This window comes from Cynocephalus volans, chromosome 17, assembly GCF_027409185.1.
Source record: "Cynocephalus volans isolate mCynVol1 chromosome 17, mCynVol1.pri, whole genome shotgun sequence".
Taxonomy (NCBI): Eukaryota; Metazoa; Chordata; class Mammalia; order Dermoptera; family Cynocephalidae; genus Cynocephalus; species Cynocephalus volans.
The window spans coordinates 13,559,454-13,577,169 of NC_084476.1; the positions used below are offsets into that span (position 1 = coordinate 13,559,454).

Sequence of the window (17,716 nt, forward strand, 5' to 3'; positions counted from 1 at the left end):
CAGTGAGGCCCTCCCTGAACAAGTCACTGAGCCATGTGGCCTCAGTTTCCTCTTCTGCCTTGTTGAGATTTCACCTCTTTTTGCAGGGTTTTTGAGATCATTAGAGACCTTACACATAGAGCTCCTAGCACATTGCAAGAAACAGTGGCCCCTGCTGGGACCCGAAGGGGGATAATCTCTCCCAACATCTGGAAGCCCCTACTCTAACCTCACCACACATCCCCCACCTCCTGGGAATGTCACTCAGGAGGGCATCCCAGATGGCTGTCCTAGTGGAGGTAGCAGCAAGACGCCTGCCTTCTGCTTCTGTCTGGGCAAAGAATGGCACATGTCAGCAAAGTGCCCTGTCCCTGCCCAGCCACTGGCTGCATCTGGTGCCCGACCTCCGGCCACCAGTGGGATGCCACCTATTCAGACAGTGCACCTGCACCCGACTAAAACAAAAGGCTCCCCTCCCCCCATCCCGCTGCCGGCCCTCCTCCCTGCCCCGCCTCTGTCCCCCAAGCGGCGAGGGTCACCAGGCCCCCGCACAGCCATCCCTCACAGCTGCCTCACTGCTTTTGTTCAGCATGTGAACTTCCCCGTCAGCCAAGCTCCTGCACGGGAAGTAATCAGGGATCTTGACAAGGCTTCAAACCACAAATGCCACTACAAATTAACCAGCACCACTACAAAATACTACTCCTGTCAACATCGGGGAAGAATGCACTGCTCTTTGGGACCAGCCTGAGACGTCCTTCAACTCAGCACTCACTCACAGCAAGGAGAGCAACCAGGCCCAGCAGAGAGAATGGCCTCACAAGGTGCCTTGTTGAGCGCCTGATCCTAAGCACAATCTCTCCAGAGACGATCTCGCCCAGATCCCACAGCATGTGCTGCAGCTTTTCTTCCAGGACCACTTTTGATCCTGAACACCCCTTCACCCCCCTGGCAGGTGGGGCACATGGGAACCTCACTCTGGAGTCTGACAACCAGCGATTGAAGCCCAGCCCCACCAGCATCCGAACAGTGTAGTGTGAATTTGGGCAAGAGGCCTCGGTTTCCCTGTCTGTGGAATGGGGATCATAGCAGAGCCTCTATCCCAGAGTCGTTAGGACCAACTGGGATATTCCAAGTACCACCTGGCCCATCGAAGGTGCTCCAGATTGAGGGCCCCCCACTCTCTCTTCCTTTTCCATGAAGGAGCACCTCCTTGTTGCCGTGTGTGAATTGACGCTCACCAGATGGAACCTTCTTCCTTGGCCGTGATGTAATAGTCCCTCTCGTGCAGCATTTTGCAAAGAGCACCCCTCTAGAGTATAGCTTGTTACCTCCTCAAATGCTTCAGGCCCAAAGATCCCAGATCATGATCCCTTCCGGGTGCCCTGCCGAACAGCTCAGGCAGAGAGCATGTGCTATACGACACCAGGGCAGCTCTGAAGCAGAGACAAGCATTTGATCCTCCCCAACAAGCAGGATCAGCTCTAGTCAAGGGTGGACGAAGAGGATTGGAAATAATGACGAGACTTGGGGGACAGCAAGAGCTGTGCCTGCGAGAGCTTGTTGGGCATTTCAAAGGAGACACTCCACAAAAATATCACTTCAATACACTCCTTTTTGGAGGCATATCAAAAGAAGCTCTCTTTTATTTCCATACCTTGCATAATAGCCGATTTCCAGTCCCGAAGAGTAGAGGAGCCTTGCTCTCAGCCCAGAGAGGCCCTTTGTAAAGCTACAGAAAGCTTTGTCTTCCCCTCCCAGCTGGGTCTGTTTCACACACAGGTCAGAGCATTGATGTGGCTACTAGCCAGGAAAATTAACCAGGTGAACTCTTTCCTCGTTAAACAGCGACGGAGTTTGTGAATTTTCTCTCACCCTCTTTATTCTCGGCAGAGTCTGGTTGGGGCACATCCCTGGGACAAACCTCAGAGCCTATCCAGCTTCCCCCTCAGGGATCCCTGGGCTGCCTCCGTTTGGGCCAGGTAGGAGTCTGGCAGGAAAGGGACAATTCAGAACACAGTTCAGACCCAAAGGATCTGAGACCCACTTTGGGGCCAGCCTTGAATGCCAGCCCTGTCATGCACCAACTGCCATTGGACAGCCCACCTTCTCCGGCCTCCCTGTGTAGGGTGCCTCCCCTCCCCCTACCCACCCCAAGCTTTGCACGCACAGCCCTTGGCCTTCGGCAAAGCTGATTGGGCCCCTGAAGCCTCGGGCATCTGTCCTCTTCCACCTCCTTCCCCACACCACTCCCTGGTTGGGGTCTGGCCTGTCTCCTGCTGACTTTGACATTTCACCGTCTGTGTGGCCCTGCTTTCCCAACAGTGAAATGAGGATGCTGATCCTCACCTCACAGGGATGGTCCCAGGCGTGCCCTCCCCCAGGGGCTGAGTGCATCTGTGTGTCCATTCCTAAACAACTGCCTATCCCCAACCCATACACAGATATCCTAGGAGCCCTGACCCAGCCCGTAATTAACTTGAAGTGAGCTCACTGACCCTCTTCCAAAGGCCTGTCATCTTTCTGCTCTGTGTGACCCTGGGCAAGTCCTTGCCTCCCCCATCTGTAAAATGGGGTAGCAGCCCTCATTCCCTGCAGAGGATTCTCTGAGCTAGCAAATGTGCTGGCAGCTGGCTAGGCATCAGGAGCACAGGTGGACAGAAGGTACCTCGGCTCTGCCAACAGTGCAGGGAGCCTGGCTCCCCAGGCATTGGGGCCACCCCACTCCCTGCCTGTATACACTGTGCTCTCTGCCCCCAAGTCAGCACCTGGCAGTTGAGCATTTTCCACCCTGCAGCCCTGTGCAGGGCACCCGCTCATCCATGTCGCCCAGGTAATTAAGTTGATATTCTAACACAGCTTCCCCTCCTGACCTTTTGGAAACAATGTGTTTTGCTGCATCAACAAATTAACTGCAAATCAGATGCTATCCTCATAAATGTGGGCTTCATAGCCAATGAGCATATTCACCTGGCCCACACAGCTGACAGATGTAGACGCTGAGAGCCAGGCAGGGACCAGCAAAGGCCAAAGAGTTGCTCTCTTCCCTGGGACCTCCATGTCAATCACACTTTCGGGCTTACCCTCTCTTGTGTTCACATCTCCCAGCAGTCATTTGGCCAGGGATGGTGAGTTGAAACTATGGAGGCCTGGGCAGGCCCCTGTGGCTGGAGGGGAGTGTCTGTCCTTAGAAGCCCTCCTATCCTCCTCCCCTCTGTTTTCTACACCAAGGACACCAAGATCTCTTTTATTGTGTCTCTGATTAAGTCACTCCCATTGAGCTCAGAAGATCCACACTTCCTAGCCCGACATTCAAGGCCCTCTATTATCTGACCCTACCAGCCCCTCCCAGGTCCTGGCCTGGCCCTTCCTCATATCAGCCTCACTCTAGTCTTGCTGGACCACGTGGTTCCTCCATCCCACACACCTGAACCCCCTATCATTTCCATACAGTAGAAGTGCCCTTGCTCTGTACTTACACTGACCTTGGCATCTCTGTGTCCCACCTGCACTGTCACCCCTCCCACCCCCCTGTGCCTGGTATAGAGCATACTCCACTGTTAAGTGAATGAACAAATAAATCATGTGCCTCTGTTGGAAAGTACCAGAAAGAGAAGCTCAAATAAGGGAGGAAGGGGAAGACATCAGTCACTCTTTTCTCTAAGGCACCGATCTCTAACAACAGATTCTAACTTCAAGAAGGGACAAGGATTAGAAAACCGTGTCAAAAAGGATTCCAGATGACTTTAGAAATTGACAAGGATAGCACAATGGGTTAAGAATACCTGCTTGGTTTAATTCTTGCTACTAGCTGTGTGACCTCATATTAGTCCCTTAATCTCTCTGGGCCTCCTGTTTCCCATCTCTAATGGAAATAATCCTTTAACTTACCTTACCAGGAAATGTGAGGCTCAAAGAAAAGAAGAGAAATGCTTTGAAAGGAAAGCATCGTATAAATAGAAGAGATTATTAAAATCCAGTCTCCTTCAACAAAGCCTTGCTTATAATACACGCCCTTGGAAAACCAGGGTCCTCACATCCACAGAACTTTTCTGGGAAGACCTGTGGGTTCATCATGGGGAAAGAGGATTAGATGGTTCCTTCCTCTGCTTGGGATCCCAGACCAGAGCCTCACGTGGCTGTAGGTTTACCGCTGTGTCCTCCCCACACCGGTGCTGGTAATTTGGGAGTTATTTTCATTTTACAGAAGAGTTAACTGAGACTTAGAGAGTTAAATAACTTGCCCAAGTGGCAGAACCAATACTGAGCTCAACTAGAAAAGCCATCACATGAATTCATGTCTTTCTAACCCAAAGTACATTTCTTGGGGTTTTAGCCCACAAATACTCCTTTTACTTTAGGAACAATATTTTTCGGTGATGTAGGTAAAATCTCACCAGACTATACATTCCTTAAGATCAAGAATTGTGTCTTAGTCTCCTCTGAATCCCTGTGCCCTGGCCCCCAAGTAGTTGTTCCATAAACATACTAGGGAGTCACTCTGCTTCCTCAACAAGACATGACCTTCAGGAAGGCAGGCATTTTGTGTTCACCATTGGAACCTACGGCCCAGCTCCGGACATTCCAGCTGAACTGTTGAACTGAACTCTTCTTAGCAAAAGAATCGCCAGAGGCCCAGTCTTTTTGAACTCACTTAAGAAACAGCAGTCAGTGTGGCCACGTTTTGATCCAGCCAAGGAATTGAGGATCATATATAATGTGATTTCTATGCAAAGGTGCCAGGACAGCTATCCCACATCACCCTTTCTTGGTATCTTACAATCCCCCTGGCTTGATCTTCAAACTTCTAGGCTGGGTATGGTCAAGATGCTGCCTTCCTCCCACCATTTATAAATCCTATCGCAAAAGAACCAGCACTTCCTGATGACAAGGAAAAATAAGTTTACTATGGAATCTAGAGAACTAAGATTTGTTGAGTTTTTACCTAAACCAAAAATCATTTGCTGAGCACCTATTATATACCAAGTGCTATGCTAGACCCTGGGGTTAATAAAGAAATGCATGAGATGGTAATGACAGCCTATGCACTTGCATATGGAGACGTGGGGTATGGCAGAGATGAAATTGCAGGTGGGTGGTAGGGCTCAGAATCTGGAGGGCTTTTGTCACTTCAGACAGAATTGTCTAGGGCATGTTAATGGGTGTTATAGGGAAAGTGAGTATGTGTTCAAATACATTTGGGAGACAGGACTTTTTAAAAAAGAGTTCGTAGATATTTTTGCCTGGTTTGGGTAGGTTTTTTTAATTGCAAGACTCGGCAGCCTCTGCTAGGCTAACAGACATTGTGAATCTCCAAAAGGAGCAAGACAGTAGATAGCATTTCTCAGATGCATCTGGCTGCGGAACTAACTCCGTCTTTTCTTTTCATACAATGCATCTCCCATGATGGTGTTTCTCAACAGACACCTTGGGAGATGCTGGCCTCCCAGGAGATGATCTAAGCTGGCAAGTGGCATGATTGGGTGTGTATTTTTTTCAAGTCCACTCAGGAAACAAGTGTAGAAGATGGATTGGGAGGGGGAGAGGCTAGAGGCAGGGAAACCTGCTAATGGTAATAGTTGCTAATGTCTATTGGTGGCACTGTTCAAAGAACCTGCCGCACACATCCTATTGAATCTTCCTAACAGCCCTCTTGGGTAGGTAATGCTATTACCTGCACTTCACAGATGAGAACGGTATAAGGCTCAGGTTAAATCGTGGGCCCAGTGCAGCCTACAGAGTAAGTGGGGGGGCTGGTGTTCTGTCCTAGACTGACCCCAGAGGCCACCTCTTGAGCCTTCTGCCATACTGCCACCTAGCAGGGATGGAAATGGCCAGGTCAGAGGTGACAAGTAGGACAGCAGAGTTAGGGAAGATGATCACCCAGAAGCAAAATGGCCAAGCATGAGAGAAGCAGGGGGTGATTGGGGGCTGATGTGAGAGCAGGGCATGTGGACTGAAGGCCGTGGCCTGTGCACCTGTAGAGAGGTGGGCTCCCCTCTGTCCTTTTCTTCCTCATGATAAGCAGGGTGAATTGGGGGGGCTTCATCTCCCTTTGCCCTGCACACTTCCTGTAAGCCCCGAAAGGGAAAAAACATGACAGCCATGTGCCAAGTGCTCTAGGTGGCATCCCCAATCCCTGGATAGCCGCCAATTGAAAGGTCACCAAGCATAAGTTGGCCCTCACTACCACTTAATGGCATTGGATCTGGGAAGCCTTAGTGTATTTCCATCCAGACATTTCCTTGATGGGCCACAAGGGAACCCAATTCTCTACTCAGCCCCTCGGCCAACTTTCCCCTCAGGCTGCTCTGACAGGCTCTGTGCTGGGCACCAGGGATCCAGGGACAATTGTGACATGAGCCCCCTCCAGGAGTCAGGTAGGTTCAAAAAGTGAGTTCTAAGGCAGGTTTGAGAACCAAAGTATCACTCCCCCAAGTGAAGCCCTAAATTAGCTCTGTCCAAGGAGAATGTAATGTGGGCCACACATTCTAGTCACAGGTGGAATTCTAAATGTTTTAGTAATAGCATTGAACATGTGAAAAGAAACAGGTGAAATTAATTTTGATGATATGTTTAACCCAATGTATCTAAAATATTATCATTTCAACATGTAATCAATATAAACTCTTTCTTGTACAGAGTCTCTGAAATCCAGTGTGCATTTTACACTTACAGCACATTTTAATTTGGACTCACCACACGTGGCCATCAGCTTATCTTTTGGCCAGCGCAGGTCTAGACTGTGTCTAATGGTGACGCATCTTTGTGAACTGAGTGACTAAATGGGCAGGAGCCAACTGGAAGCCTCCAGGGTATACTGAGTCCATAATCTTAGTCTCATGTGGATTTGTACCTCTTTACTCTGCCTACCCTCTTCCACACCTGTTCAGGGCATCCAGCTGGCCAGGCTGTGGAAAGGACAAAGCTTAGCTTTCAAGCTCAAGAGTTTGAGGGTACAGCCAAGAAGCCTGTGCTCTGTTTGATTGGATTCAAATCCTGATTTCAAAAGCCAAGCATTTTGTACAAATTTTATTTGTTCATCAAACATTTATTGAGCAGATATTTCTTTCCAAGTACCACACAACCTGCAGCCACGGGGATGAATCTCTCAAGGAAATGGATGTTGAAAAGATAGTGTGGGGGGTGCGGGGTGACATGCTGCATGATAAATCCCACACAGCAGGAAGCTCTGGGCAGTGGGAGTCTGGAGGCAGCATCTGACCTGGGTGGAGTCTTGAAGGACAAGCACACGTTTGCCAGTCGGGATAGGGTAGATCATTCCACCCCAAGGGGCAGGCAGGAGACAAGTCATGAGAGCCCAGTGCCACTTGAGAGTCTGCCCAGGGTGGGAATGAGTGATGGTTGGGAAAGGTCTCTGTGGGACACAGCAGGGCTTAGAGGATTTGGAATGCCAGCCCAGGGCCTTGAGCTGTCACCCAAGGACAGAAGAGGACATGAGAGGTCTTCATACGGCATGGACATACTGCATTTTAGGAGGTCCCCCTTAGCCTATGTGGAGAATGGCAGGGGCAGTCGGAGCAGGGAGCCCTGTCAGAAGATGATTGCAGTAATCCAGCCAGAGAGGAAGCCAGAATTAGCAGAGGGGACAGCCTGGGAAAATGGACAGTGTGGGGAGGGAGTGGGTGGCGTGGAGGATGGCACTCTGGCTCTGGCCTGAGTGAGTGGATGCTTTCTCCCAGGCGTGCGTGGAATGCATCAAACCATCTCAGTGTGTACTGATGTTTTAAGTTTCCACTTTAATGCAGCTGCAAAGACTCCGTCCCACTCGACCACCGCCTCCCAAGATACAGCGCTCAAGGCCTGTGAGTAGCCGGTGCTTCTGCCCACCCCTCCTAACACTGCCTGAGCCACTCTCCCCAGCCTGACTAAACCTCGGGAGTCTGGACTCTCCTGCCTGGCAAAAGAAAACCGGGAATTGGGTTTTTCAGCTTCCCTCTCTGCGTGGCATGAACTTGAACTTGCATTTTCTGGGCTTCTCTTTCCTTTTTCTGAATAAGTTCAGCAACTTGCAAGTCAGAGCCCTAGGTAGCCGGGGCCACTGTGTGGTGTGTTTGCTGTGTGTGCCTCATTTGAGCAAATCTCATAGGCTGAGTCATATTTCTAGTCAATGAGCTTTAAAGCCTTGCTCCGAACGCCCCTTCCTCACAAAGGAGGCAGAAGTCTGGCAGCAGGGGTCTCATTCCCGCTAGATCTCAGTTTGGAAACGCATTTGATGTATCTTCCCGAGGGCAGAGGCTACGCCCAGAGAATCTCGAGCCAGCTCGATGGAGACAGGTACTGCTCCCCTGCCAGGCCTCACGTGGAGATCCCCGTCCCACGTCAAGTGCCAAGTAAGGGTGGAAAAGCAGGACAAAATACGACAAACCCATCAACACCTGGGAACAGAGTGGGAGGGGGAGAGAGGCCCATCATGTTTTTTAAAGAGAAATACCATGGAAAAATATTGGGTGTGAGTCCTCTGTTAAGCATCGTGGAATCGTTTGCCCTTGTAAGCTCAGACCTTGGCTGTGCTGAGGCCTCATAACTTTACCAGGTGCCTTTAAAGTGAGAAACCTGCCAGGACCATTTGGTGAGGGCTATTTATCAAGAGAAAAGTTTCTCATTGTTCGAGGCAGTCGCCACTCAGCGGCCAAGCAAAAGGGGTTAGGCGCAATCAGAGCACCCCACAAATAGGTGTCCCCGCCCCTCCCACCCTCTCCAACGCACATGCCCAAATCCATCTTGTGAAGGTGCGGAGGCCGGGTGTGCAGGTGACCAGGCTGAACTGTATGTCTGTTCTGGACCTTAGGTGCACACAGCCAGTATTGATGGGTAAGCTGCTCTCCAGGTAGATGTTGGACATTCCATGATGCAGTTTTCCTTCCCTTCCCCACTGTGTGTGGGAGTTAGAAGGCTGGGATGGCGGTTGGGGGGATTTAGATGGTTCCACATACGGCAGTCGTGAGTCTACACTTCCAGCCACATGTGACAACGGATCCATCCTGTGCCCCCATCACACTGTGATTAACCCAAACTCCAATCAGTATGGCTGTCAAGGGGCTGGCATGTTTCTGCTTGCTGTCATAGGAAGGAAGCCACAAAGAGCAGGAAGAAACCACTTTGGGGAGCAGGAAGCCCTTTTGGGGTTGAACTGTGTGTGACTTAGTGAGCGTGTCAGTACAGTCATAGCAACATGGATTTGGGAAGTCGACAGAGCTAGGCTTGAATACCAAAGGTATGCAACTTTGAGCAAGTGCTGAGGCTCTCTGAGCCCCTTTTCTCCCTGTACCGTACCCTCCTTCAGAGAGGGGTTTTGCGAGAGTGAATGTGGATGACATCTGCAGAGTGCCCAGCACAGTGCCTGGTGCACAGTGGGCAGTTCTTTTTCTTCTCCACAGGCTTTTACATCTTCCAGCTTCTGAAGAATGGCCCAGTTTATGAATAACCATCATTTGCCTAGGATTTTATAGTCAGTAGATCATGTTTGGTCCCCTCATCCCAGTTGCCTCACAGTAGCTCTGTGAAGTAGGCATCATCCCCACCCACTTTAGAGATGAGAAAACTGATGCTCGATGAGTTCACCCAAGTCCCTCAACTGCAAATAGGGTCACCAGACTCTACAATCCCTTGTCTTTCCAGCATTCCAAGCTCCCTGGACCCTCTGTCTCCATGGAAATGGAGATGTACTTAGCATAAAGTACTGGGGCAGAGCCTTCAGTTAAGGAAAAAATCAATCAGCAGCCGGCTGGGCCTCCTGTGTAATCTCTAGGGCAGTGTTAGGTCCTGGCAGTGATACAGAGGTAAAGAAAATTAACGTTTAGTGAGCACCTTTTAATGTACCTAGGACTGTGTTGGGTACTTGTACAATTATTGTCTCATTTGTCCTGATGACAGCCCAGGAGGGACAGATGCTGCTTCCCAATTTGTAGCCCAGGCCGCCTCCCTTCACTGCTTCTCCTTGTTCCCGACCTACAGACGGCCTCCTCTTAAGCCAAAGTCAGCCAGTGGGTACCTCTCAGAATTCCGCTTAGAGAACTAGGATCCAAGGCCAGCAGGGAATCTCTTGGAAAGCACGATTCATGGTAGGATTGTTCCCCCTGGAAAAATTCAAGTATTAGAGATGGCTACAGTGGACCCTGTATAGTCTCATTGGTTTGGGGACTCACGCAAATTGGAAGGCGGGGTGGGCAGCTGAGGACATGGAGAGGCAGATGTTGCCATGAGGAAAGCCTGAGTAGCAGCCGCCTCTGTCACTGGGCTGGTGTCAGAGGTGATTAGCCCAGCACTCAGGGCTGCACCCCCTAGGTTTATGGTATGCTGAAGAGGCAGGGTGCCTTGGAGGACCAGCTCTCCTGGGCTTGGAATTCAGAGATGCCTGCCCTGCTTTGAGTCACAGCTTGGACCACTTCCTGGCTGTATAACCTTAGGCAAGACCCTTACCTTCTCTGAGCCTTAGTTTAGTCATCTGTAAAATGGGTTTAGCAGTACCCACCTAGTGAAGGCAATGAAGTCATATATGTATGAGGTCATATAGTGTTCATACATATTGTCATGAAGTGGGCACATACACCCCCAAACACCTTCTGCTGAACAGGGCCACTGAGAGATCAATTTGGGAGCCCTAGAAGGTGTGTGCGTTCTGGGCCCCATGGTCCCCGAGGCCCTGGGGACTATTCATTCCACACATTCATGCCCACATTTCCAGTAGACACCACTGCACATCAAGTGGGAACCTGCGAGATGTGGGGTACAGCACCCGTCAATGGCCTCAGAGAAGACGGCATGACAAGCTCCAATGTCAGGAGCCATTGGCCCCCAGCCGGGTTTTACTGGGTCACTTAGCTGCAGACATTCAGGGCAGAAGCACAGCCAGTGGCCTGGGGTGGTGAGGGCAAGGGGGGGCTAGCCATTCAGCCTTTCTGGAAGGAGCTTTGTAGCCTGGCACCTGTAGCTGGAGTTCAGATATTACCAAAGGATTTCGGTTTTCTTTTTAAAAAGACGAAAAAGGAAAGAGCAGAAGAAAACCATGCTGGTGTGTCACGGACTGAGGGGAGTGGGTTGGGGCTCACTGGAGAGAGGAAGCTGCCGTCGGCCCGCATGTGAGGCACTTTATAAGCTCTGTATTTATTATTTCTTGCTCACCATTAAAAGCAAATGTACTCGGTGCTTTTGTATTCAATACACATTTAACCCTGCCGACTTAGATTTCTCAGGTTTTAAATCCAGTGGGGAATTGGCTGGCTTCCCAACTTTCCCCTCCAGTCCCCCTTGAACAGAGCTGGAAATCCCTGTTTAGCATTTTCTTCCTGGCGCTGCTCTGGGATCGTAGCACTGGTGGGGCCAGTCGGTGTTGTGTGTGCCTGTGGTTTCTTCCCTCTTCCCCAGCCCCCACCCTTCCTAGGCACCCCGAAAGACGGGTGTGATCGCTGAAATATGACGGGAGTTGTCTACATCGTCTTGTGATTCAGGCTTAATTAAACCATTTTGTCTGTGTGTGTCTGTGCTTGGCTGTGGTCTGCCGCCGTGTGTGTGTGATTCGTATATGTGACTTCAGGTCTTGTGCATTCCTCTGAGAGTGTATATTTGTGAGTTTGTGTGTACATCGGAGTCTCAAGGCCTTGGTGTATCTCTAGATGGTTGTCTATGAGTATAATTCTGTGTCTGGCATTGTCCACACCAATCAGGTGTGTGTGATTCCAGGTGTGTCTTTAACTGTGAGGGTGACTGTCTCCGGGTCTGTTGTGTCTTTCTCTCCCTCCCCCGCCTTCACTGACTCCCTGCTCCCCTCCCCCTCTCTCTGCTCTGTCTGTTTTATCATCCCTAATGAAGCAGTCTCCTCCATCGATCCTGCTGATTGCCAACCCATTCCTTTTGTTTGTTGGCGCTGAGCCATTCAGCGGCACTCTGACAGCTCAGCTCGTCTAATTAGCTCTGTTGTTCTTTTTCCCCATGTTTCACCACGTTGCAAGTTCAGTTGAAGTTGCCACAAACGTAATCCCCCCATTTCAGCCACAAGTTCACATTCTTAACCCGCCTTTATTGTAGCAAGGAGCAGCCATGTGCAAGGACGAGCTGACAGGCCTTAATGTCTGACCTTTCTTGGAAGCCCTGCCCCAGGGCCTCTGGGGCAGTGGCAGAGCTGCTCCTTCACCCCAATAGAACTCCCACCCTTGTAGCGAGCAGTCTGGGGGATCACTCCAGCCAGGTGATCCTGTTTACAGCTGCGCCGAGAGAGGCCTCAGAGGGCTCTGGCTGGGGAAACCAGTTCAGAGAATGGGTGGCGGATATAGCCATTGGTTTATTTCAGAAAATGTTGACTGAATGCTGTGTGGCAGGCACAGTTCTAATAACAATGATAATGATAGCAACAGGATGATGTACTTCTTAGATTCCAAGCAACAACATTCGTTTCTGAAAATCTTGCTGAGCAACCAACCGCTATGTACAGGCACTGTGCAGGATGCTAGGCAGGGATGAGATCATCCTAAAACTCATCTTCTAATTCAGAGAACCCCCCTCCCAATCTGCCTTTTGTTATTGACAAGAAGAGGGCATCCAGGTCACAAAGAAGCAAGAGGAGCATTTATTGAGCCCCCACTATGTACCAGACCCCATGCTGTGGCTTTCCCTACATCGTGTGGTTGAATCTTCACAATAACCCCATAGAAGGCAGCAAGTTTGGTGGAATGCATTTGACTTTAACCACATCTCTGACTTGCCAAACAAGGCTGAGATCAGACTGGCCACTCCACAGTAAAAACTTTGGTTAGATCAGACGTGTGCAGACCTGAGGGCTGGATGAGTGTCCGTAAAGACTTGTCCTTTATGCAGCCAAGCTTCTGTAATCTGTGTTCCTAATCCATTGCACTATGTCACCCACAAGTTGCTGGTGGGGTGGGGGGGCAGTTCAGGGAAAAGGCAGGCAGGAAATGAAGCGTGCGCTTGAAACTCAGCAATTACGGCATCTTATCTGCAGAGAAAGGAAGCTCCCTGCATGGGGATGCTCGGTTCTTATTGGCAATGAAATTCGCAGGTCGACTTTCCTAGCTCTCTCTGTCCTCTCTGGCACTGGAAATGTTTAGAGATGACAGTGCCAAATTTAAGGCTATATAATGTTGATTGGACCAAAAGAGTATCCTTCTGAGGGCACCTAGAAATTCTTAGCCTAACACCCATCGTGGGCTCTGGTGGGGAACGGGGGCATCTTTTTCTATGGGCAGAAAAACCTATCTTGTCACGCTGTGGGATTAGGGTGCTGTATACTTCCTAATATGACCCCCGCCAACCCTCAAGCCAGGTCAGCACAGTGAGCAGATCTCACGAGGTGCACAGCATCCAGGCCGGGCCCTGCTGGGAACACAGGCACAGGAGGCCTGGCACACATGCAGATGGTTTTCATGGGCGCACTCTGATGCTATTGTTTACTTCCCTTCTCCCATTTAGAGAGGAAAATAAGAATCCTATAATTCAGTTGTAAAAAGAGCAAAATAACTAGTATGTGTACCTTAAAAACAAGTCTGAGTGAAACCTTTTTCTACAAAACCAGTTTCTGGGTTCCAGAGGAAGGTGAGAGGGACATTTTCTTTGATAAGGGCCTAGGGCCTCTGTCCCAGGTCCTATATGGACATCATCTCATTGAACCCTCAGTGCAGGTCTACAAGGAGCCTGGTGGAATAGTGCCCATCTTGCAGATGAGGAAACCAGGCTCTTCCAGATTTCAAATTGTTCTGATTTGTATAGGCCACAAAATTTCAGTTAACATATCTCTGCTGCAAAGTAAATGGTGATGTTTCCATGGCAAGCGGGGCTTTTGTAGCCTATATCTTGAAAATCCCTAAACATTTCTTTTGTTTAGGGATTTAGGGCTGCTTATTCAAATCTTCAGATGTTCCAGTGTGACTTTCCCAACTCACCCCTACTTGGGGCTTTCTTCCGTGCCCATTCTAGGTGCGCCCACCCCGTCCACATGTCATTAAGAGACCGAAGAGCAACATCACAGTGGAAGGCCGGAGGACATCCGTCTCGAGCCCTGAGCAGTGAGTACCCCCTGCTCTCCTCCCCTCTGTCTGTAAGAACCCAGCAGGGCCAGCGCTTTGTGGAGCCCACACGTGTAGCCCCAGCCTTTGAGAGGCTTCCCTGGGTGTTTCACAAAGAGGTCAGTCGGGGAGCAAGTCTTGATCTTCAGTATCGGCTTCTGCCGGCTATAACACCCGCAGGAGGCCCCGGAGGCCAGGCAGGCAGGCAGGCACCTGGGCTGGGTTTTTGAGTGGTGAGGTCCAGAGAGTTCTCAGACAGACTCAGAAGAAGGTCCCAGGCCTCTTATGCTGAAGATGTACAGTCAGCAGGTGAGGATTAGGAACCTGGGCGAGGCAGCCAGCTGTTCAACAGCGGCCACCACCTCCTAGGCCTGGTGGTGCTTAAGGTCTCAATGGCTCAGATTTATACACAAGACTGTCCTTAGTCACTGCTCCACCTGACCAGGACTGCAGTCCTGTGCCATAGCGTTTGTGTTATTGGGAGTTTTCTCATCTACCTAGCCTCAGACCTGGAGCTGCTCAGGGGCAGGCACAGGGTGTCATGCCCCGTACCTCACATAGGACCACCTTAGAGTCATTTGCTGAGTAGCTATTGTATAGACGAGGTGAAGGAGCCAGGCAGGCAGACAAGCAGTGGCCAGAGATGGAGCTGCCTGAATGGGGTGAGGCTGAGCACTGCAGACAGGCCTGACTCCAGAGCCAGCTGGAGAAGGCAGCATGGCTTCCCTCTGTCCCCAACACGCACAGCCCTTAGTCTCTGCCCAGACAACTCAGCAGCTACTCATTGGCTCCTGTGACGCCTTGAAAAGTGCACAAATTCATCCTGGTCTAGGGCCATTGGGAGAATCAGAAAAATTACTGCAGGGACTCTGAAGTCTTCTGGGTTGAAAGGCGAATGCCCTCACTTCTGGCCTGCTTTCATAAAATGTCTCAGAGAAAGAAGTTAAGGGAGATGGCAGGTCCTAGCCAGAATGGGAGCCAAAAGGAAGAAATAGTTCTGAAATGTCAAGCTGTGACCTAACCCAGGCTGTTACACTTCCGCTCTCCCAGGATTCTCTGCCTTACACTATGGGTACTGCTTAAGACCACCGTGCCTTTATAGAACCAGCCTGCCTGGGCAGACCCGACTTTGTCCAGAAAACTCTGGGAGTGCATGCACAAGAGTGTGTGTGTGTGTGTGTGTGTGTGTGTGTGTGTGTCAGGACATGCTTGGTTATGAGAAATTTGGAAGAGAGAACTCCTGAAGTTTGGGTGTAGGATTAACTTTTACTTTGCACAATAGGATGATGGAAACATTGAGGGATACGTCCCTGGCCATGACTGGTGTGGATTATGATTGCCCCCTTGTGGACACAATGCTGCATGGCTTCAGAGTTCCTCAGAACTTAAGGATTTCTCCTGAGGGGGATGAAACTACTCACATTTCTTTAAAGTCACCTCTTTAAAACTGGGCTAAGCCTTTTAGACACTGTACTGGGATACAGGGTCATGGGCCTATAGCTACTGAGATGTAAACCCAGAATATCCTTGCATTGCACAGAAACACCCAGACCAACAACACTTTACGTTCTTTAGAACAACATTACCGGTTTTGTGGCCAGGTTCCCCATTAGAGGTTAGACTTCCTAATCACGTTTATTTACGCTGTTACTTTTCCAGACCCAATGATATGGGGGATGGCTCTCTAGTGTGTATCAAAGAGCCAGTGTCTGATAATCCCATTGTCCTGGTTATTTCCTGAACTGTGTTGGTATCACTTTTAGTTTCTATTTGCAGTATGCCCTGTTTTAGCTTTCTCGTCGGGAAACATTTGGGGTTGAAATGAACCAGTGGGAGCATGGGGGCTAGTTTGGAGGGTTGGCAACTAACAGTGATAGAAAAGAAATGACAGGTTTTCTGTGACCATACATCACAGCAGCTCTGACCCATGAGGAGATAGAGAGGTACGTCTCAAGGACGTCATTCCAAGGGTTTCTTTTCGCATTTTTTTAATGAGCAGGGGGAGAGGCTGTTCTCCCATAATGCCAGCGACAGACATTTCTGGTGCAACCCGGGTGTTTTCCTGCGTCTCTTCCTATGCTGTCTCCCCACCCCCCCATTGTGCTCTTCCACTTCCAAATGCCATGTCACAACAGCACTTGGATGTGTTTTTGTCAACTGTCATCAGCTCCAGCTGGCAAGACCAACTTCTTGAAACACAGGAAGCATCCAGCGGAAAATATTTTAATAAAACAGACTCCTCATAAAATATTGTTCTGGGGAGGGGAAGAAAGTAGCTCCACCAATCTGTCAGCATTGTGTTGGGAGACGCAAGAAGACAAGCCAGCAGGCAGGAGCCACATACTAATGCGCCTTTGTTGCGGGTGATTCTGTGTTGGGCACATGGACTTAGTGTCTGGCCTTTAATCTGGTCTGGGTTTTCTTGAATCATGGATCTTTTTCTTCACTGGGAATATCAAAGTGCATTGGAAACTTAGAGGATTTTGGCAGCAGACAGCATCTTTGAAGTTGAGGAGAGGGCTGGCCAGTCAGCTCAGTTGGTTAGAGCGCTGCCTTGTAACACCCAGGTCAAGGGTTCAGATCCCTGTACCTGCCGGCTGCCAAAAAAAAAAACAAACAATAAATGAAGTTGAGGAAAGAGATTCCTCCTGACTTCTTGCCACTCTCACTTCCAATAGCACCTTAAGTAATTAACTTTGTGGACAGCAAGATGGAGCTGATGAAGAATAAGACTGTCTCCTGTCCGCGCCACACATTCTGGGGTCCATCGAGGTCCAGTCGCATCACCATCAGCTCTCTGGCCAGTCCATCACTGAAGTTCATGTCCTCCTCTCCAGCTCTCATCTGTGCAGCCATTGCTCCGTCTGTCCATTCACGCATCCACCCGTTCAGCAAGTGTCTTTGAACTCCTACTAGGTGCCAGCTCCATCAGATTTTTAAAAGGAGGCCTTAAAAGGGAGTTCCCATGCTGACTCTTTTGTTGACTTGAATTTCCCAAGTGAAATTTTATGTCAAATTTTATTCCTCAATTGGGTAGATTTCCTAGCCCCTTAAAACCGTTTGTTGGCAAATGGAAGAAAACTTCAGAGATTTCTGGGGAGAACATTCCCTATGTTTTTCAGTTAACATTAGTTGGATAATATTCAGTTAACATTTCTCTTCAGGAAGTATTAGCTACTTTCGTTATTATCCAGAACAGAGCTGATGGAATGCTGAGGGTTTCCCTAGGATAAGAGTCAGGGTTGGGCGGGCTCCTGCAAGAGAGGCGTGGGCTAGAGGCCAGCCAGCAGGAAGTGCAGCTGAGCAGCTGTTACGTTCCAGGCTGTTCCCCTTCCACTGAGTGGGAACTCAGGCTCAAAAAAGGTATTTGACCAGTGTTCCCAAGATCTAGTTATCACCTCGGATTCAAAATCCTGCTTGGTTTTATTCTGTCCATTACTCTGGTGCTTTCCTCGGTACAGCGTGTGTTGGAGTCCATTTCTAGTCTGGCTTTGCCCAGAGAGACAGCTCCATGTCCTAAGATGACTTGCCCAGCACACCACACTTCCTCTCTGGATTCCTGGAGGCTGGAGTGGGGAACCAGAGCTGCTCAGTCATCTTACTGCCAAAGAAGCAGTGTCCACTGGTGCCCGAGTATTTCTACTTGGGGAAAGAAAGAGAAGTAAATTTACTGAATATCCCTTAAGGTTGTGAAAGGT

The 17,716-nt window shown here is 49.7% G+C and overlaps 1 protein-coding gene across 10 annotated transcripts in view; it reads left to right on the forward strand.

The window, feature by feature from the left end:
• Nucleotides 1-17,716, forward strand: part of DENND1A (DENN domain containing 1A) — a 484,353-nt gene that overhangs the window by 450,742 nt on the left and 15,895 nt on the right. For 8 of the 10 annotated variants that reach the window (XM_063081861.1, XM_063081863.1, XM_063081858.1 and 5 more), the window contains 2 exons: nt 7,749-7,805; nt 13,930-14,018. In XM_063081861.1, the coding sequence (XP_062937931.1) occupies nt 7,749-7,805; nt 13,930-14,018 (146 nt within the window). The remainder of the gene's footprint in view (nt 1-7,748; nt 7,806-13,929; nt 14,019-17,716) is intronic. The other 2 variants (XM_063081865.1, XM_063081859.1) reach the window with 1 other exon arrangement.